Source organism: Mytilus trossulus, chromosome 1 (assembly GCF_036588685.1).
Source record: "Mytilus trossulus isolate FHL-02 chromosome 1, PNRI_Mtr1.1.1.hap1, whole genome shotgun sequence".
Taxonomy (NCBI): Eukaryota; Metazoa; Mollusca; class Bivalvia; order Mytilida; family Mytilidae; genus Mytilus; species Mytilus trossulus.
In genome coordinates, this window is record NC_086373.1 from 43864091 (window position 1) to 43887788 (window position 23698).

The 23698-nt window shown below is 32.9% G+C and overlaps 1 protein-coding gene across 7 annotated transcripts in view; it reads left to right on the plus strand.

Annotated features, from left to right (window-relative positions):
* Nucleotides 1–23698, plus strand: part of LOC134725131 (E3 ubiquitin-protein ligase PDZRN3-B-like) — a 142286-nt gene that overhangs the window by 42165 nt on the left and 76423 nt on the right. The window contains exon 1 of one of the 7 annotated variants that reach the window (XM_063588744.1): nucleotides 20819–20840. The exons of 4 other annotated variants lie outside the window; for them this stretch is intronic. Coding sequence is in view for 1 of the 3 variants with exons in the window: in XM_063588716.1 (XP_063444786.1) it covers nucleotides 23481–23552 (72 nt within the window). In the remaining 2 variants the exon portion in view is untranslated. Of the gene's footprint in view, nucleotides 1–20818; nucleotides 20841–21616; nucleotides 21639–23444; nucleotides 23553–23698 lie in introns of those variants that run through there. 2 more of the 7 variants (XM_063588754.1, XM_063588716.1) reach the window with 2 other exon arrangements.

Consider the following 23698-nt stretch of genomic DNA (forward strand, 5'->3'; position numbering starts at 1 on the left):
AAATTCCTGGCTACGGGCCTGATGTCAGTGGGCACAAATTCAGACAAATATGCAATAGTATGTGATTTGCTTTGAAATCTATCCTGGAAATCATTTTAGTAAAATTATGATATCCTATTTTGACACTTCTTCCAATTAATTTTAGAATCTATACAATTCATGTTTATTTTTTTCAGGTTCCTTTTAAAACACTGTTTTTAGTGTTTTAATTTTTGATTCTGTTTATTTAAGGTAAATTGCTCTTCAAGCTGTCAAATTTGACCAATTTCAATTATCTCAATAACATTTCATTATTTAGATTCCATTTTAGTATTTATATGTTGACTCATTTCAAGTCTGGCAATAAATGAATATCTAGCTGCTATTTATTTATTTAACAAAATTGTCAAACAAGATCAAATTGGCAGTATAGAGATATAAAACCTGAAATACCATGCTTCTATTGTAGTTTTCGTAACTAATGAATATTTCAGTTACATGCAAGCAAAAATTAGGAATGTCAAAGGTATAGAAATTTGGTATTTCCTTTGTCTTCCTTTAAACTGTATTAAAACCATCTCCTCAACATCATTTTGGCTGCATTGATGCATTCAAGTGTACTGCTGTTCTTGTGTAGAGTGAAAGCCACACACTGCATGTAAAGAACCCTATGCAACAACTATTAAGGGTTGAGTGACAGACAGACAGCCCCATGTTACTATAGGCCTTTGGAAGGCTTAATTTCTGTCCCTTTTCAATATTCCAAATTCCCATCTATAATCCTCATTAATCCCTATTACAGGACCTGCCCTGTTGTATGGATAAGCTCATCAGGCTTTAAACCCCACTTACTAATTCTAATTACTTGGTGTCTGCACCCATCCTCCTTTACCTTTTACAAACATGTTCTCCAATGAAACTACTAAGGTAGTAAGAACCAAGCTTTTCTTTCTTTCTAAGAATGTCAATTTTGTCCATCTTTTACCTTAGTGTCTATTCTCTTGAAAGCTTTAATAGATGAAAAGTTTGAAATGCAAAAATGATCAGCAAAAACGATTTACTAATAGGTCAGGCTGACTAGGGATTTTTGCTCTTACATGAAGGTTTAAATCAGATTACTGTATTTTAAAAGGAAAAATAGGTTTTTGATTTGCATGAACAGAAGGCGAGCATCTGTGGGGAAGGCCTGTGTCTGTATTTACTCATCAACCTTTCAACCAAAGCTTCCCACTTTCACCTTTCAGGAGTTATGGTTCTTTAAAGATTGAAAAATGGTCTTCCCAGTCATGTCAATCGATGCTTTAACTCATGAATTGTTCAACCAAAGATTTTCAAATTTTAATATGTTGCTTTTGGTGACAAAATAGAACTTAGAAGTCAAGTTCAATTTGGTTTATTGTCACTTTTACTGTTCAGGAGTTGGTCCTTGTGATATTGAAAAATGCCACTTGAGGTAAGAGTTTGAATCTTAATTGTGGCAGAGGTGCACTTGACTCCAATCTTAAGTTGTCAGTTTACCTGCCAAAGGTTGGTGGTTCTCTCTGTATCTAGATTGTGGCAGAGGTGCACTTGACTCCAATCTTAAGTTGTCAGTTTACCTACCAAAGCTTGGTGGTTCTCTCTGTATCTAGATTGTGGCAGAGGTGCACTTGACTCTAATCTTAAGTTGTCAGTTTACCTACCAAAGCTTGGTGGTTCTCTCTGTATCTAGATTGTGGCAGAGGTGCACTTGACTCCAATCTTAAGTTGTCAGTTTACCTACCAAAGGTTGGTGGTTCTCTCTGTATCTTGATTGTGGCAGTGGTGCACTTGACTCCAATCTTCGGATGTCAGTTTACCTACCAAAGGTTGGTGGTTCTCTCTGTATCTAGATTGTGGCAGTGGTGCACTTGACTCCAATCTTAAGATGTCAGTTTACCTACCAAAGGTTGGTGGTTCTCTCTGTTTCTAGATTGTGGCAGAGGGGCACTTGACTCCAATCTTAAGTTGTCAGTTTACCTACCAAAGGTTGGTGGTTCTCTCTGTATCTTGATTGTGGCAGTGGTGCACTTGACTCCAATCTTAGGATGTCAGTTTACCTACCAAAGGTTGGTGGTTCTCTCTGTATCTAGATTGTGGCAGTGGTGCACTTGACTCCAATCTTAAGTTGTCAGTTTACCTACCAAAGGTTGGTGGTTCTCTCTGTATCTAGATTGTGGCAGTGGTGCACTTGACTCCAATCTTAAGATGTCAGTTTACCTACCTAGGGTTGGTGGTTCTCTCTGTTTCTAGATTGTGGCAGAGGTGCACTTGACTCCAATCTTAAGATGTCAGTTTACCTACCAAAGGTTGGTGGTTCTCTCTGTTTCTAGATTGTGGCAGAGGTGCACTTGACTCCAATCTTAAGATGTCAGTTTACCTACCAAAGGTTGGTGGTTCTCTCTGTATCTAGATTGTGGCAGAGGTGCACTTGACTCTAATCTTAAGTTGTCAGTTTACCTACCAAAGCTTGGTGGTTCTCTCTGTATCTAGATTGTGGCAGAGGTGCACTTGACTCCAATCTTAAGATGTCAGTTTACCTACCAAAGCTTGGTGGTTCTCTCTGTTTCTAGATTGTGGCAGAGGTGCACTTGACTCCAATCTTAAGATGTCAGTTTACCTACAAAAGGTTGGTGGTTCTCTCTGTTTCTAGATTGTGGCAGAGGTGCACTTGACTCCAATCTTAAGTTGTCAGTTTACCTACCAAGGGTTGGTGGTTCTTTCTGTATCTAGATTGTGGCAGAGGTGCACTTGACTCTAATCTTAAGTTGTCAGTTTACCTACCAAAGGTTGGTGGTTCTCTCTGTATCTAGATTGTGGCAGAGGTGCACTTGACTCTAATCTTAAGTTGTCAGTTTACCTACCAAAGGTTGGTGGTTCTCTCTGTATCTAGATTGTGGCAGAGGTGCACTTGACTCCAATCTTAAGTTGTCAGTTTACCTACCAAAGGTTGGTGGTTCTCTCTGTATCTAGATTGTGGCAGAGGTGCACTTGACTCTAATCTTAAGTTGTCAGTTTACCTACCAAAGGTTTGTGGTTCTCTCTGTATCTAGATTGTGGCAGAGGTGCACTTGACTCTAATCTTAAGTTGTCTGTTTACCTACCAAAGGTTGGTGGTTCTCTCTGTATCTAGATTGTGGCACAGGTGCACTTGACTCCAATCTTAAGTTGTCAGTTTACCTACCAAAGGTTGGTGGTTCTCTCTGTATCTAGATTGTGGCAGAGGTGCACTTGACTCCAATCTTAAGTTGTCAGTTTACCTACCTAGGGTTGGTGGTTCTCTCTGTATCTAGATTGTGGCAGAGGTGCACTTGACTCCAATCTTAAGTTGTCAGTTTACCTACCTAGGGTTGGTGGTTCTCTCTGCATCTAGATTGTGGCAGAGGTGCACTTGACTCTAATCTTAAGTTGTCCGTTTACCTACCAAAGGTTGGTGGTTCTCTCTGTATCTAGATTGTGGCACAGGTGCACTTGACTCCAATCTTAAGTTGTCAGTTTACCTACCAAAGGTTGGTGGTTCTCTCTGTATCTAGATTGTGGCAGAGGTGCACTTGACTCCAATCTTAAGTTGTCAGTTTACCTACCTAGGGTTGGTGGTTCTCTCTGTATCTAGATTGTGGCAGAGGTGCACTTGACTCCAATCTTAAGTTGTCAGTTTACCTACCTAGGGTTGGTGGTTCTCTCTGTTTCTAGATTGTGGCAGAGGTGCACTTGACTCTAATCTTAAGTTGTCCGTTTACCTACCAAAGGTTGGTGGTTCTCTCTGTATCTAGATTGTGGCACAGGTGCACTTGACTCCAATCTTAAGTTGTCAGTTTACCTACCAAAGGTTGGTGGTTCTCTCTGTATCTAGATTGTGGCAGAGGTGCACTTGACTCCAATCTTAAGTTGTCAGTTTACCTACCTAGGGTTGGTGGTTCTTTCTGTATCTAGATTGTGGCAGAGGGGCACTTGACTCCAATCTTAAGTTGTCAGTTTACCTACCTAGGGTTGGTGGTTCTCTCTGTATCTAGATTGTGGCAGAGGGGCACTTGACTCCAATCTTAAGTTGTCAGTTTACCTACCAAAGGTAGTTCTTTCTGTATCTAGATTGTGGCAGAGGTGCACTTGACTCCAATCTTAAGATGTCAGTTTACCTACCAAAGGTTGGTGGTTCTCTCTGTATCTAGATTGTGGCAGAGGTGCACTTGACTCCAATCTTAAGATGTCAGTTTACCTACCAAAGGTTGGTGGTTCTCTCTGTTTCTAGATTGTGGCAGAGGTGCACTTGACTCCAATCTTAAGTTGTCAGTTAACCTACCAAAGGTTGGTTGTTTTCTCTGTCTTCCTCTACCAATAAAAACTTACACCCTGAATTAGTACAATAGTGCTGATAGTGGTGTTAAACACCAAGCAATCAATCATATAAACCTTGGTGCATCACAAACCCTGTTGAAAGTTCAAATCTAGATGTAAACTATAAAGAAGTAGCAAAAAATTATAAAAGATGTTCTTGTCATTGTCAAATTTATCACAAAGTTTTATCCTACGTAGTAAGAAATGAATATATTTATTACCTGATATGACCAGTAAAATTTTTCACATAGAAACCGACAAAATATGGTGAAAATGATCTAGGTTTATAAGGATAGAGATTGCATGATGTGCACCTGTGAAAATTACCATATAGCATGCATATGTACCATTGGACGAACATTGTAGTCTCCAACTTTCAAACAACTGGAATAAAATATTTAATATGATTGAATGATGTAATGTCTTTTATTTTATGTTTTCTACCTGGGAGTGGATTACACTATCAACGTCTAGAACTTATTCACAAGTTCTTGTCATGCAAAGCAATCTGATAAATTAAAAGTGTGATCAATTAAAAATGTTGCGCGTGCAATGATACATAAAGCTGTGGTCCCACAGATCCAAGTTCTTGTACAATGTTATTAATCTCCTTGTCTATAGATACAGTGGTGAAAAAAATCAATGTGGAAATTGGAAAATTTTATAGGAAAAAATACTTGCTGTGCGAATTTTAAGTCGTAAGGTATCCCCATTGAGCTTACTGGAAATAGCAAATAAAAAATGTTAATTAACCAAGTTTGTTGTAATTATCAGATTAAAACTTTAATGTAGAATTTTCATTTCAATATGTTCAGTTGTCGTGTTCTTTGCATGTCAGATGAGAAATGAAAATGACACCGGCTTAAATCTTTTAAAAAATTAGAGGATTATTTTCACTCTGATGTTACATATATTTGTGAAATTAACAGGATATATAATTTGTATATTCTGATGAATGACAAGAGCGTATATTTCATTCCAAAAGAAATTTATTGGTGGCAGATTGATTTCACTGATAGACCTAGATTTGTCCTGTATTTGATTGATAATACTGGTGAATGAAGTTTAAGTCTTAAAAGGAAACACAGTGATGTCTTTAAAGGTAAGATATTTACTTAAATATTTTTCCAGTTCATATTTTTTGATCTTTATAATTTTAAAATTGAAAAAAGAGAAAGTTTTTTTTAGAGACAACTTAATTCAGTGTTCAGAGTTTGTTTCAACTAAATTTTATTTAAGAATTAATTCAAGGACAGTCACATTTTCTCCACTTTTATTTATGCAGACAGTAAGTTACAAAGACTGCATTTGAAGAAAATGGTCTAAATACAGCAAAGTTCCACAGAATTAAAAAAATATATTATTACCAATTACGACCAAAAGCTATTAAAGTGAAATATGGCTTTTATTGAACACTTTAACTCATAGTTTAATAAAGAACATAATTTTTACTTTTTGAAAGAATTGTATATTAAAACTGAGGATTTAATAAGATTGAAAATACTGATGCAAATGTAAAGCAATTTTTTTCAATCTTCTTAAAATGAAGGTGAATTTCATCACACGTTTTTATTTAAACAGTTTACACTGCTAATTAATTAACCTCTCGTTTCATACATGTATGTAAACAGATCTTGGAACAATTATTATCAATGTTATGTTTTCTAAGTAGACAGAGATGAAGCATTGTTCAATCAATAGGATTTTATTTGCTCAGATGTATAGGGAGAATTATTACCTGTTGGGTTCTGTCTGTTGGATAATAAATAATCTGCCATGATTGTTCTAGGCTGATAAAAAGCTGTGACCTGATGATCGGAAAAGATGACAGGAACTAAAGCAATTGTTCTAAAAGCAATGATTAGTAAAATCTATAAAATTACTTGTCTATTTATATGTAAGTGTCTTTGTCATTGTTCCAATACAAGAGGGGTTTTAAGGGGTGATGACTTGGTCAATTTTACCATCTGTTGATCACTTGTGCTGTTGATAGTACTTGGAAAAGCAGACTTAGTTGCACAGTTTCGATTAGATTTTGATTTACAAAAACTAGGGAGGCAAATTTAGAAGAAAAAAAATATTTTTGCGTAAAATATTATTTGCGTGATAAAAAGCATTTGTTAGAAAGATATTTTGTTTGAAGCGCAGAAATAGCTATAATTTTTTAATCATGTTGATTGTTTAATCAACCGATTCTTGTAAAAACTACTTAATATACTTACAGAGTATTTATTGTACAATGGTCAGGTTGTTGTCTCTTTGACACATTCCCCATTCCCATTCTCAATTATAATGATAATCTCAGAATAAGATGTAGAAACAACAAATTTAGTATTGCTAAAATACTCTCATTTTAATTTCTCTAATTGGTTGTTTTCACTGAAACAAATAATGACAGACAATTGATTGAATAGCTGTAAATATAATGTTTAATGGAATGTCCTTATCATTTGTCACAGACTACAAAAGCAGGTACTCTGCTAATCTACTTTTCTCTGCTTTGAAAACAATGTTAATGAAGAATGATAAGATTTCACATTTCGTTCAATTCTCAACAGGAACATTAAAATGTATAAAAAGTTTCTATATTGCCATTTTTTGCATCAGAGATCAAACCAGCAAGACCATTTTGCATGTAATTGCAGCATTGACACGTGACAAACATGTCTCTACACATGTCAGGCTATATTTTTTTAACTACTTCCCTCTATGGAAATTGCTGTAACAATGATGCATCATGTGTCAGAGATCTCCCGATCACAAAGGTGCTTGTTGCAGTCGCTGGATAGCATTATAATTTGGACCTGTTCTGCTCTGATGGATGAGTCCACAGAGAATTGAATATTGAATAAATTTTGTCACAATTTTATAAATATTTTTTTTCTTGATTGAATATTTATGAAGAATAGATTGAATTTACTGGTGCATATAGGAACAAGTACATTAGCAATGGAACTGTTGATGATAATGTGCAGGCGTGTTCAGGAAATGTAATGGATGGCAAATTGCTATAGTTTCCTGGAAAATGTGTGAATAGAGTAGGGGTTAAATAATAAGAACAATTTAGGTCCAGGTATAAAAGACAAAGTACCAAATTAAAGTCTTTGATTTTACGTTACACCAAGGATGAAACAAATATAGACGCTTCTGTAGATCCCCAACAACAGACCACTGAGATGGTTTCCACTTGATGGTTTGAGTTGTAACAAACAGAAATGATTTGTACCTATGTAATATGGAAAATAACTTAAGAAGCATGTGAAAAAAAAGTGAAGGGTCAAGGTATGTTGGTTAGTATTTGATGACCCGCCTGCCAACCAACATGGCTATAATAGAACTTAGAGGTAAAATGGGAACTTTGTCTTTATCTTGAAAACTTCATATAGAGGAAATGTTGAGGGTCTGCCTGCTGGCCAATTATATCAAAACTGTCATCCGACTTCTTATAGTAGTTATTGCCCTTTTTATTTATTTTTTTTCCTTTTATCTTGAAAACAATAAAAGATAGAGAGAAACATAAATAGTCGAAAACAAGCAGCAAGATGAGACTTATAGGTCATATGGTCAAAGTTGTCAGTCAACTGCTTGTTGGTGGTACATGTATTGCCTTTTAACATTGAATTTACCATTTTATTTGGGTTTTTCCAAATATTTTGAAAATAATAAAAGATAGATAGAAACTTTTAATAGAAATAAAATTGAGAATGGAAATGGGGAATGTGTCAAAGAGACAACAATCCGACCAAATAAAAAACAACAGCAGAAGGTCACCAACAGGTCTTCAATGTAGCGAGAAATTCCCGCACCCGGAGGCGTCCTTCAGCTGGCCCCTAAACAAATATATACAAGTTCAGTGATAATGAACGCCATACTAATTTCCAAATTGTACACAAGAAACTAAAATTAAAATAATACAAGACTAACAAAGGCCAGAGGCTCCTGACTTGGGAAAGGCGCAAAAATGCAAACATGATCCACATGAGAAGATCTACAAAAATGTCATTGCAGGTGCAATTGTCAGTCAAAACCAGAGTTATTGCTCTTAATGCCGATTTTTGCTACATTTTGGCTTAAAAATGGTAGTTATTATGTCAGATTTAAAGAATGAAAATTACATGTTAAAATGTGGTTACAAATGTTTTCCAATTTAATGGATTATAGATGATTTTTGGCTTCAGTGTATGAGACATTATTCTTACAAAGATTGCAGAAAATGATTAGAGAAACTAATTTAAAATTTAGATTTCTATATCAGTAATATTTTCTTTTGTATGCCTTTCTGTCTTTAATACCATTGTAGAATAATCGGCGATTATTTAAAATAGCAATAGTCTGTAGTATATTACAGGTGTCAGAAATTCATCATTTCACAAGTTTAAAAACTGTTAAAGGTGTTACACTTTTCAATAGCTTGTAGTAAAATCAATATAGTTGATTACATCAAATCACATGCTAATGACTATTTTGCATTTAGGATGCTTTCATGTAGCATTTTCAATGATTTTCATGCTTATAGGCATTTTGATTCTTATTTCTTTGAGATCAAAGAGATTTTTAAATTATCGAATCATTAGGTTTATTTGAATAGGTCTCCGACCAAAATAAGAGACAAAAACATTTGTGTAATCGTACAACTATTATATTTTTACATGTAATGGGATTGGTGAATGCTATTAGTCCTTACGTTTTTGATTCATCTATGTCAGTCTGTTTTTTTCTAATGTGCCTACACATCTTTGTGTCTCTGAGCTTCATGTCCTTTGAATTTTCTCATTTTAGTATTGTTCTTTGGAATATGATTCCTCATTTTGCTTTTTCTGTTTTTTTTAAAGCCTTTATTTAAGGTGTAATTTCTAAATGAATGGTGTTTAAATGGTATATATAGATTTATTATGAAATACATCAAACAATGCCAAATGTTCATATGTCTGCTCTATTCTAAAGGTACTGAAAGTCAGTTTAGATAAAAGCTTATTTGGTGCTTCATGATTTGGTTAAAGCTTGCTTATGTATTATTGTCCCTAGCTGGCATTGTACAACTGTCAATGGGCATGTTTGACAGTCAGTCATGTGTAAACCTCATAATATTAGCTACTAATTTGCATCCATACTTGTGCACTGTGTATCATCATTACAGCGGACACAGGTACTAACCTAGCGGGTGTGATTGATTTTAACCTCACACAGTAACGAAAATCTTTGTTTTACTCACATAATATCAATATGCACTTCAATCTAAACATTATTGTTGTTTTAAGAAATGATTTGGTCGTAGGTTGATGATTAGAAATGTCTCATTATTTTCCAAAAACAAGAATGATTACTTAAAACATGTGCAAATACTTGTCAAAGAATTTGGCACTCGTCTCATCCAATATAATTCTATTTTCAATCCAACTTTTTTTCAGAAAGATGGCCACTGTGTGTGTGTAATAAGTATAGCTGTTTCAATAATCAGCATTCAAATCTTTCATGCATATGTTTTTTTCAATGTTTTATTCCGAAAAAGAAGCATTGTGTACGGTGTTTAGCTGACCACATAAACCCTTCTGGAAGGTGCATAGTTAAGTTGCTATACACCGTACACAAAAACTAGATTGTCATACTCGTTTATTACCCAAAGAGTTTGAAGGAATGGAAAAAATCGATGTGAAAATTATTTTGGAGCAGGAAATTCAGATGTTGAGAAATGTACACTGAATGTTGATAAAACAATTCAAAGATTTTGTTAACATGTAAGTTCAAAATCGATCATGCCCTCTTGGTTAGTACCTATATCCGCTGTACAATGATACACAATGTTGTGTTTGTGTTGGACATGTGGTTTATATCATTTAAAACTGGCTGACTGAGCTTGAGAACTCAACCCTCATTTTGTGACAATTTTATTCTGTTAACTTCCTCCAAGAACTTTATAGAAAATAATTGAAATAATTATTTATTTTTCATTGTGATTGATTGATTGATTGATTGATTGATGAATGTTTAACATGTCCTTCAGTTCTTTTTTAAGTATTTAAGTAAAAATATTTAAAAAAATCCTGAGATTTTCTTTTAAAATGTTCTATATATGTTCATAACAAATTATTTTTAGAGAGAAAAGACTTACAAATGTACATTATTTTAAGATGCTGAATGCATTATATTCACAATGACCTTATATTCACAATGATGTCAATGCCAGATGAATTATAAATCTGCTAAGGTGCAAATGTACTATATTATACTGCCACCCTTAGTTAAACTTTTAACTTGCTAATAAACAGTCCCTAGATGATACATCTGGTACATGTATTTTTTAGTTGGATCACTTCCATATCTTGTTCTAGTGCTGACAGTCTGGCAGTTTTCCCTTAGGACCCTGTGTTTACACTTTTGTGTTTACTACAATTCCAGATAGAAACCCCTGCAGCGTTTCTCTATTGTATTTTGTGTCCTCTTGTTGTCTGTAAACATTGTCTGCATGAGATCTACTGCATGAGATCTACTGCAGGTTTCTCTATAAACACTAACCATATACTTGTTCCCATTGGTGAACATTAAACCTGCCAATAAATCTTAAACAGATTCAATTAAAACTATTTTTCTTTCCCTATGTGTATTGTATGTTGTAATCTTACGTCTGTTTCACACTTACCAATCATGTTACAAATAAATGGCATATTTTTAAAATCTTTAGCAGTAATTCACATTATCTATCATGGTAGACTTGTTCAAGTTGTCTGATCCTTGGATAGCCCTTTTATTTAAAACATTGCTTCTAAAGGATTTTTCTGCTACTAATAAAGACCAAAATTCATTAACACAGATATATATGATAATATGTTTTGTTTAATTGTATATATTGCCAATGTTGTATTAATCAGCCATGACAAAAAGGCCAACAGTATAATATTGGTTTTGACTATATGTGCTTATGAGTATTGGATTGTGTTATTAAACCATCATCAGTTGAAACAGTGATCAGAAAATGTAGATATATTATTGGTCTTTTGGGGAAATCTGGTGGAACTAAATACCATTGTCTATTAGAATTATCCATTACGTAAATGTGTATTTGCTATTTAGTAGCGTGATAGCCTGTTAAGTTTTGTCTCCTCAGATGAAAAGTCGGCATTTGATGGATTGTAAAATGGACCTCGTTACAACAATTTTAGTAATCTATAAATGGTTTGTTGCAAATGGACATTTATTTATGGAAAATTTGCTTAGAAAATGATATTGAAATTCTCACATTAATCGGCTCAGCAAATTATCTGAAAACATAATTTATCTATAGCTGATAAAGTAACAACGTTTGGTAGTCACTTTCAGAATGATCAACAGCTTCATTCAGTATTGATCAGAAAGATTGGTATAAAACTTTTATCTTATTCTTAAAAGTTATTCCAACAATTTTGTTGTGTTTTTGATAATCTTAATCATTTATATAAACATTATAGGATCAGAGGATTTGAAGGTCATACATTGCCCTTCTTAAACTTAAGAATTGACCATCTGCATTATGCTGTAGGTAATTGATCCATAATTTAAGTTTTTCATTGGATACACACATCAACTTTTCATGGTTCAGTCTGCTGAAAAATTATCCAAGGATTGAGTCTAAGATCAGTTTCCTTAAAAAGTTCAATTCAGTTACTCATAGTATTTGAACTACATTATGGCCCAAGTCTGTTTTTTCAATTTTTTAAAGTAAAAAGCACACAATATTTTTTTCATCAAGGTTCTTGTAAACAATTCATAATCTCTAATATAAAAAAAAGATGTGATCATGATAGCCAATGAGACAACTGACTTCACAAGAGACTAAATGACATAGAAATTAATGACTATAGGTAACAGTATGGCCTTCAACAACGAGCAAAGCTCATACTGCATAGTCAGTTATAGAAGGCCCCAAAATGACAAATGTAAAACAAATCAAACGAGAAAATTATGGTCTAACCCTACTTTGATCTTGCTTTCATGGCACAAAGATTTAAATATGTTATGAGGGTACATAATTTATTATTTAGTTTAAAAAACACTTTTAATATTATAAATCTTGTTATCTCTTTTTGAGTCTCATGTTGGAAATTTCACTTTGACCTTGCCTACCCTGAACAAATCAGATGCCATAACTGATGCAATAGTTTAAAATTGCAAACTACTTGTTGGATTCAAAAGGGAACAGCATCTGAAATTTTATTCCTAATTCTTTTTACTTTTCTTTTTCTTAGAAAGAAGTACTATTGATCATTAAACTAAGATTTTATGATCAAGATTTATTATGCAATTTCTTAAGCCTGAGACAGTTAGATGAGATTTCTGTAAATGTGTCCACAAAACCTAATGGTTGTCAGGAATTGACCAAATTTACATTAAAAGAAATAGAAAAGTACAATTTACGCAGGTTAAGTAATTACTGATGATTTCTTACAAAGTCCAATATTGGCAAATTTTAAATTGGTTACAACCACCGGGACAACTTAAGAAGTTGACATTCGCCACGATTTATTGCATCTTGTTAAGTTTGGTTTGTGACAAGTAATTACAAGTCTAATACCATTTGCTACCTATTTGTGTAAATGTTGTTCTTCGTAATTGACTTGCGACATATTTAGATTGATTTAGTTTGCATGATTCATTAAATTCCAGCAATTTTCCCCATTTTCCCAATGATCTGTCCTCTGTCATGTGGAAAAAGCATTGGTGGTATTCAATTAATTTACTTTTTACTGTCACAAACAGGTTATTAGATAGCTCATTGATGTTTTGCAATTGCTAAGGATGGAATCAACAAGTTTAATGTGAATTTTGTTTATCAAATCTGTTGCATTCAAATGTCAGATGTAAGAGCGTTATATTTTTTTCAAACATGATATTCTTATTTGAACAATAAATTTTTTAGAACATGATATTCCTTTTTGAACTCTATATTTTTTGGAACATAATGATTGACATTCTTATTTGAGATCTGTATTTTTTGGAGCATGATATTCTTAATTGAGCTTAATATTTTTGAGACCATGATTTTCTTACTTGAGTTTAATATTTTTTTGGAACATGATATTCTTATTTGAGCTTAATATTTTTGTGAAACATGATATTCTTATTTGAGCTTAATATTTTTGTGAAACATGATATTCTTATTTGAGCTTAATATTTTTGTGAAACATGATATTCTTATTTGAGCTTAATATTTTTGAGACCATGATCTCCTTATTTGAGCTTTATTGCCTTAATATTTTTTTGAAACATGATATTCCTTATTTGAACTTTATTTTTTGAAACAGATATTTTTTTTTTTGGAAAGATCACTTACAGCAGTCAGGTATTTATATATGTACTAATAGACAGAATACAAGGTTAAATCTACAAGAAATCATGCAAACACTATTAGACTATTGGGAATTATAAATCCTCATTTGGAATCATAATTGATGACCTCTATCTAAACCCTTATGAAAATGACCACTTATGTTAATGAAAACCTCTACAGTCTAGTTGATATTAATATTCTTGCTTACACATATAGTTTACACATGTATAGTTTACACTATATGTTATTTTCTTTCATTATAAACTATGCTTGTAAATGCAAAAGTAAATGTTGCTTGCTTCATTTATCTTTTTTCCTCAATTCAGCCCATCATTATAAATTATTGATTTCACAATCGATAAGGCTGTTGAGATTCTGCTTTCAGGTATACTGAAAGTCTTTTTTCTTCCTAACATGGTCTGGTGCTTCTAGTAATTTTGTTGCACAAGAACGTGTCAGCTTGTGTTTGATATTTGTAATGATGGTAGTAATCAGTGAATAATTAAGAAATTATATTAACTTTGTTTTTGTTCAGGGAGTTGATCTTTTTGAAGTAGTGGATAATATTTCAGTGTTAAATGACCCATTCAATTTAAATGCAACATAAAATATTGCCCAATTTCATGTTTTCCAATAATTATGAATATTCCTTATCACAGAGAGACTAGGACACATAACTGAGCTGTGAAGTACTAGAACAATGTATTTATTGGCTTCTGTACAGTTGCTTTGTTACAAATGTCAGTAGTCATTCTCCAGATCAGAAATACTTATTCCTTATCGGGGGGTCTCATTGGGGGGTTCCGATCCCAGATCCCTTTTACTGTTTTGTCAGATTCCTGTATCCCTTACACTATATACGTAAGCAATTCTCATTTTTTTGTCATTTCCCGGGTCCTGCAAGACCTCATTTCCCGTTTTCACGACACAATAATTTGAATTTCATGTGTCACGCTCACAAAAAAATCGGCAATCCTGCGTCACGCTTAGACCCCAATGAGACCCACCTTATCCAATTGTACCAGAAGAATTAATCATTTATTCTTTGCATCACCACTGACCAGTGATTTATATAATATTGGGTTCTTTTTACAAAATTTATTTGGTTAAATAGAATCCTGTGTTTTTCCAGAGACTGTAGATGTCTGTGTGGAAGTGTACTGTGACGGACAAAAAAGTAAGCTTACAAGTAAATTTGATACAGGAGAAAAGTCTTAAAAATTCAGGTTAATATTCAGTGTACTGGGGTACATGAGTTTGTCCTTGCCCAAAATAGTTACTTGGAAAATTTGCCTCCGGAAATTCAACATCTCTCCTCCATCCATTTTGAAATTCCTCCCAACATTATGCAGAGCGTACTACATTTAACAACATAGATATGAAAGTGAAATCATTGGCTGAAAAAGAAATATACAGACTATCTGTTGTCTATAATGATTTTAATGACAAGGTTTCCAATACACTGGTAATTAACAAAATAATGAAAACTACATAAATATCCATTTTTATGTTTGGTTAATTTGACCACTGATGCTTTTGTTGGAGAATTTACTCTATTTTCACAACATTTTCTCTTTGATGTAAGACATAAATGACAAAATTTATTTTACAGTTAGTTAATTACTTGATTACCCATTGATATTTATTGCGAAAATTACATTTTTTAGTTTTTTTACTTCACAACTACTTGATCTTGATAGAAATGCACTGTTTAAAAAACACAGAACTGTTGAAGAGAATTGTAGTGGTGTTTGATCTATAATTCAAATATGCCTTAGATAATTAGTTCAAAATACTGCAAAAACTTAAGTTTGCTTGTATGCAAAGAAGGAAGTACATGGAGTACCATATTATACCCTATTCTAAAAGAAGGGGGCAGGCTGGTTAACCTCTGTTCATCTGCCTCCTTGCTTGCTTCTGTCTTTCTGAAACACATTTCTGTCATTTTTTTCAGCATCTACAAAAATGTCTTCTTGATATATTGCATGACATATTTGCTAGTTGTATACATTTGACACATTTTCAGTTCTTACTAAAATACATTTCCTTTTTTCCAAGGCCTAATGTTTTTTTCAAAATGTGATGTCACTTTTTATTTGAGCAAGGCTCAATTTAAGAGAGCAGCTAAACACAACTTACATCTTGTCTTGTCTTCAGATGTAGAGGTGTGAATTGACGATTTATTAATGTTGTTTTTGTGGTTGACAAAATAAGTATGACAGCAATTTTAAACTGCAAAATCATGTTGCTACTAAATAAAATAACCTTGAAAGGAAATGGGGAAATTTACGCTCTGACCTGATTGTTCTGTGAAGTTGTTGTTTGGAAAACATACATCACTTTTTGCTATATGTAAGACGACTTATTAACTTGATTGAAATGCCAAAGATTACATTTTGTAAATATTTAATCCTGTCTATATACATTTCTGGTAAATTGAAGGAATTGATTTCTTGTTGCAAATGTCAAACAGTTTTATGAAGTCCTGGGTTGGTGAATAGCCTATGTCTTTTGACTTTGACAGATTCGTCAATTTTCAATTGATTGGGATGTTTTTAGCTTGATCTTTCTCTTTCATGCTTCATTTGGGTAAGATTTGGTATCCTAGAGAAATCTTGTTGATGTCTTTCTATTGTAGGTTCTGATTGTCCACTGCAGACAAGGTGACTTGAAATATGTATATATTTGTTATGGGGCCAGCTGAAGGACGCCTTCCGGGTGCGGGAATTTCTCGCTACATTGAAGACCTGTTGGTGACCTTCTGCTGTTGTTTTTTATTTGGTCGGGTTGTTGTCTCTTGGACACATTCCCCATTTCCATTCTCAATTTTATACATTACATTTAGAATATTTTTATAATTTGACAAATATTATATCCTTGACCAACCGCTCTGACTTATAATAAAAAAAAGTCCAGAAATCATTATGATGAGAAAAAATTGATTTAGATGTTTTAACCTGATCTTGCTCTTTCATGCTTCACTTAAAGTTGCACATTTAGATATTGAAGATTTCCTGAAAGATTTATTTAAGTTAAGTCTCTGATATGGGAGAAGATGTAGATACAGAGTTCAACAGGTTTTTAAAAGTACAACCATATATTCCAATCAATACAGCTACCAACCTTTTCACTGAATCAGGTATGAGCATGAGAATGATTTTTTTTTTAGAGAAATACTTTTAAAAATTACATTTAATGCCTATTACCTGAGGATCATTGCAACTTAGGTTCTAAACTATCATTATTTTGCATTACATTGCAGGGGACATAGATCCTAATGACTGTCAGTCCGTTCATTTATCTCTCTGTTACATCCTGTTTTGTAAGGGCTCTCCCATGAACAATTATGATATTCATATCAAATGTTTATATTTCTGGACTTTAAGCTTCCAACAATCAATTAAAGGTTTCTTATCAGAGGCAAGTTTGAAAATTCTGTGCCGATCTACAGAAGTTATGCCACATGGAAATTGGAAATGGCAATGGCTGCTCTCCTAAGCCTACATTTCCTGTAAGGTTCAAAGTTTAAAAATTTATATAGAAGGTTTATATCAGCAGAGTTGGGAGGTTTAAAAAATAAGAGCTGCTGAATTATTTTTACATGGGTTATATCCCTCAGAACTGTAATTTCTATATAAAGTTGCATTTAATACTATCAAGAGTATTTTTACTCACTTTATTACTCACAAAGTGTGTTCAAAATTCATATTGTTATACTTTTACTTTTCTGCATTGGCTAGAGGTATAGAGGTACTTGTCAGATTGGATTGAGCACATTAGGGGCAGGGTTGAGATCTCACAAACATGTTTGATACCCGCCACATTTTTGCGCCTGTCCCAAGTCAGGAACCTCTGTCTGGCCTTTGTTAGTCTTCAGCATTTTTTAACTTTCAATTTCTTGTGTACAATTTGGAGTTAAGTATGGCGTTCATTATCTCTGAACTAGTATATATTTGTTTAAGGGCCAGCTGAAGGACGCCTCCAGGTACGGGAATTTCTCGTTGCATTGAAGACATGTTGGTGACCTTCTGCTGCTGTCTGCTCTATGGTCAGGTTGTTGTCTCTTTGGCACATTCCCCATTTCCATTCTCAATTGTAGCTTAATCTTACTTATCATTATGAATTATCATATTTTTTCCCTGTGTTACCTGTAAAATGAAGGCACGCAAATTTAATCAAAAGGTCCAAGTACACAGTTATTTTGTAGTGCATTTCTTTTAGACAATAAATGAAAATTAAAAAAATCCCACCTTCGCTTTCTCAATAATATTTTTACAGTGTGTTGTACTACTTTTGGGACAAATTATATCAAAATTATAGAAAACTTCATCAGCTCTAACTCAAAATATGGACAATTGTATGTTGAGGGGGTCTTGAAATCTTTTGACAGCTTCCGAAGTGCTAATTTTTTACCTTTTTCAGCTGGACCTAATCACTACTTTACATTAATATTTATGACCCAAATTTTTTTACAGTGTCATTTCATCCCCCAACTTGCAATATGAGGCATAAAACATGGAGAAATAAATTTGGAAGGGGTATAACAAACATTGGCAAGTAACACACTGTCCACACTAAGGACTATATTCGTGGACAACGAAAATCAAAGGACGATAACTGTGTACTCTGACCAAAAGCTGCACAGAAACTTCACATATTTAAATCCCTAAATGCATGCAACTGTACTGTGCCTTATTTTTTAGGGTTAAATGCCCTTAAGGGCAGATATGGTTTCAATACAAACATATTAAAATATTTTATGAATGTTTTCTGATGATTAAAACATGAGTCAAGCTTGAAGAGTACATATGGTGCTCATAGCAACAGTTTTACTGATCCTCTGCATACAGGTTTTTAACCTTTTACTTATTCTATCAAATGATCACAGAAAATGATTGAAATGTCTGCACAAAATTGAAACTGTTTTTAATTGTACATTTGAGAATTTCAGAAAAACAAACTTGATTTACAACTGGACTTTCCACCCCCTACACACTTGACTATATATTCCTGCATTCAAATCAGATTTATTGCATGTCTAATATTTCAAATTGCAGTCTGGCAAATTTGTTTAATGCAAAATAAATTTGAGTGGTTCTTATTTATCTTACATTTAAAACATTCAAAATTGTTAAGCAAATAGAAATTTGAAGTCACACTTGTCCCATAGGACCTTAATGCCAGTACTTGGCAATGTATTGTGAATCCAATTTCGCTAATGTTTTATTTCATTATGAAAGTCATTTATCAAATACTCCAATAGCTTTCAATATACTCAGATAATATTTTTCAAACTGTAGAATAATAAAAGAAAGAGAAAGGAAAAATTCATTAATTACAGGTTGATATAATAATCATGTTAGTTTTGATGAAGAAAAATGTTAGTCGAAATATGTTTGTTCCTAACAAATATTTTTGCATATTGCATGTTCAGTTAAAGTAAGTGATTGAAGTTTTTTGTGCTGATGCAGCATAAAGCAATGACCAATCAATCAATACATTGGGGCTATTGAGGTAAGTTCTTCTGGGGAAACATGAAAGACTGATCTTCACCCTATCAAACTCTTAAGCTGGACTTTTTTCACATAAAAAAAAATACTCGCTAAAAAATGCTTGAATCAATAGATTTGTGATTAAGTACATGTGGGATTACTAGCAAAAAATATATCTGAGTCTTTAAATGTCTATTGTAGTTCCTTCAGAAATATAAAATCTATTTATAGAAATTTAAGAAACTAATTTATTTGATACTAGAGCATTAATTCAATAGGAATATTCTTTACCTTGTAAAACATATATATTTTTTTAATTTTGAACATTAGATATGAAAGGCAAATGATTCTTGTTAATCTCCTTCTCAATCAGGTATCCTTTCATAAGTCAATTTTATTACAGATTACTCTTAAAAATATCTACATCAAACCAGACATCAAAGTCAGTTTTACATTTATCAGTGTGGAAATAAATTCATGTAATAAATCTTTTTTCAGGTAATTGAATTAAATGTCTGTGTTTATTAGGTACTGTAAGGCATCATTGTTTGGGGGATGATTTAGGGATAAGAGGGAGGAGATAGTCAAAGAAGTGCACATGTGATCCGGAACCACACAGGATGTTTGTTGATGACAAGGGTATCTAACTTCAAATATTGCAAATGAAATTATCTACCCTTGATGTATTGTGATTCCTTTAGAGCAAGACTACCTGAATTGAAAAAGTATACAAAATCGTCAATTAATTTTCCTCAGTCCAGTTTAAACTTTTAAATAAGAATAAAACTTAACAGATTAGATTGAGCCCATTACATATGTCAACTTTTACCTGTGCAAGGGCTTTATTAATATGCAAGGCCTCAGCCACAAGTCCTTTTTGTTTCCAATTTGTTGGTTTACTTTTAAACATTATCTAATAATATTTTCAAAACTTCAGACACGATCCTGTAAACAAAAAATAGAACAAAACTTTTAGAAAAATGTGAATTTTTCATGAGACTATTTAGACACCACAAAATTCTACAATAAAAAACTCAGGTTCCCCTGTGAATGAAATCTGAAATTAAGCTAGAATTGGTTAGAATGTAATGATACAATTTGAAGCGTAACTTCAATCACTCCTCCATTATAACAAGGCTTTAGAATGGACCACTAAGGTTTCCAATGTTACAAGACTGCAGAGGAATTATTCAAATATTTGTTTATTTGATTTTTAAAACTTCATCATAAAACAATGTTAATGACCAAAAAACTGTTCACTACACAGGGTTGGGGTTACTTGAAGCAAAGAGAGTTTATCAGGTATGTAGTGAAACAGTAACATTTGAGAATTACTTTGCCAAAATATTCTCTCTGTATTTGAATGTATTCCAAGAAGAACAAAGAGAGTGATGTATGATACCACTCACAACCAAAAGATAACAGATTTCATAATTAATGATTGTTATTCAGATAAGGAATACCTATTGAATCCCCATTTATGATTTAAGTTCATTCATTGCAGATTTTTCAAATTTCCTGGATTTGATTTAGCACCAATTTTCCCACAAGCCCCCATGTGTATATTAACATTGACACAGTATTAACTTCAACAGGGTTCAACTTGTAATCTGTGTGCAGTCGGTGCATAGGTTGTAATGTCAAGACAACTTCCAGGTGCAAATACTCAATGATAGAATGTCTTATGGGAGTTAAGTTCACCTCTTCATACTACAGTAAGTGAATTTCTTTAAACTATAAGAATTACATGAGCTGATTAACATGGGTTCTTCATGTCTATTATATTTGTGTGTGTTGACAGTTCATTTTGTAGTGAAAATAAGGTATCAAAATTTGTGTTTGAAAAAAAAAATGGTCATTGATAAATTTTGTTTACTTTCAATTCCATTAGCTTTGTCTGCACTACCATAACGAAGATGTAAATCACAGGCTTTCTCTTATATCACTAATTCTAAACAAAGGTATTATGTTTTTCACTAATTCTAAACAAAAGTATTATGTTTTTCTACAAATCTGGTTGTTTGTTATAATCCGGTTGATGTTCAGGAATTTTTTTGGTATTGATTGGGCAAAGGTGAAAAAATCTATTTTATAATGAGTCACCCTAATCAAATCAGTAATTGATCTGTGAGCAGAATTGATTATTAAAAGATGATTAATGATAATTGAATTACCTTAGACTCCACTGGGTGAAAGATGAAAGGATCACCTGTATAAGGCTAGACAAATATTTTTGTTTGGTCTTACAAAGTCAGGTGGTTTATTTATACATGGTCAAGTTGGATCATCTGTTTTGCTTGACCTTCCTGAATGGACAAAATAATCTATAATTAGTATTCACATAACAAATAAAAATAAAACACAAATATGATACACAAGTATTTCATTCTAAATTATGTATGATATAGAACAGCCAAAACCATTATCCAAAATAAGCGATTTTAAGCATAATAATATGGTCAGGCTAAATCTTTGCATTGAGAGAAGCAGAGTTTTTGGGGAGGAGAATTAAGGTTGTGGTCATAGTGTATCCTTTGTATTGTTTATTGCATTAATGTGGTTTGGTTTTTATATGACCGCAAATATTGAAAATCGTCGTTGTCGTTGTCATCCGAAGACATTTGGTTTTCCCATCCTAACTTTAGTAAAAGTAAATAGAAATCTATAAAATTTAAACACAAAGTTTATGACCATAAAAGGACGGTTGGGATTAATTTTGGGTGCTTTGATCCCAACAGTTTAGGAATTAGGGGCCCAAAAGGGCCCAAATAAGCTTTTTCTTGGTTTTCACACAATTACTTTAGTATAAGTAAATAGAAATCTATGAAATTTTAACACAAGGTCTATGACCACAAAAGGAAGGTTTGGGTTGATTTTGGGAGTTTTGGTCCCAATGAATTTGGTCCAAAATTATTATATTAAGTATTGTGCAATAGCAAGAAATCTTCATTTGCACAGTATTTTGCAATAGCAAGGAATTTTCAATTGCACAGTCAGTGCACAGTAGCAAGAAATCTTCAATATTGCACTGTAGTGAGCAATAGCAAGAAATATCTAATTGCATCGTATTGTCCCGTTTTCAAATTGGTCTACATTAATGTCCAAATTGTCAAAAATTAAACTAAATTGTTTGATTTCAACAAAAATTGAATATATGGGGTTCTTCAATATGCTGAATCTAACCATGTGTTTAGATTTTTAATATTTGGCCCCGGTTATCAAATTGGACCAGATTGAGGTCTAAAGGGTTTAAAATTTATCATATTTATTTGATTTCATCAAAAATTGAATTCTTGGGGTTCTATGATATGCTGAATCTAACCATGTATTTAGATTTTGGATATTAGACCATAATAGGTAAATAACCAATTTAAAATTTTTATATAAGTTTTTAAGTTTAAGTTCTTAAGACCACATTCATTATGTGTCACAAACCTAAGTTGTGTCAACTATTTAATCACAATCCAAATTCAGAGCTGTATCAGGCTTAAATGTTGTGTCCATACTTGTTCAACTGTTCAGGGTTTGACCTCTGCAGTCTTATAAAGCTGTGCCCTGCTGAGCATTTGGTTTTCACATATTTTTCCATTGACTATGGTGTTATCTGTTATTCGTTGAATTTTGTTTTCCATAATGCTCTCTTGGAAAAAAGTTTTCTCCCAAGTTTTAAAATTTTGGTGTGATTTTTACATCGCATTGACAGTGTGAACATTCCAATGTATTGTTGCCAGAAAGATATCTATTTATGTTACTTTATAAATTCATTTTTTCAACGAAAACTCATAAAAATATTTTCATATTCCTGATGGCTCGAAGGCTTTCAACCCCTTAACCCCCATCTCCCCATCTAGCCTGTTATATTTTTTAATTACCTATTATTAATTACAGTTCTGTTATTTTTTAACACTTGTCATTTTATTACATGTCTGTTGATTTTTTATGTGCTGTGTTTTGACCATCCACAAAAACTTGGGGTCATCCGATGTTCAGTACTTCAGACTCAGTACTTTGATTAACACCTGTTATTTTTCATCACTTCTGTTATCCTCCAACTGCCACCCCCTGTATTGTCATCCCTGCATATTTGCAGAAGTCAGATACTTCTACTCTTAAATAATCAATGAAGGATTTCTTTTTTTATAAAAACAACCTATAAAGTACAACTCTAGAATCTGTTTTTATTTTGATTGGCCTAATTCAGTTATGTAAAGATCAAAAGGTTGGCAAATTACAATTAAAAACACAGGTAAGGTGTTTGTTTATTTTTACAAGAGATTTGTATATTTTTGATTATAAATAATTATTAGATAAGTAAAAATGATTTACTATTTGTATTGGATAACATTAAAGGCAGGATGTCAAATATTTATTGGAGAAAAATGGACTACCCACCTTGCCAATGTCAGAATCGTAGACATCAGAAATATGTAAGTCTCAATTAAACAATTTGTCAAACTCATTATCAACATCTGTAAATAGTGAAAATTTGTTTTAATTAACTTTACATTAGTTGATGTAAAGACTTTTTAATTATTCTGACGCCTTGGAAGTAAGTAAATCGTGCAATCTTTGT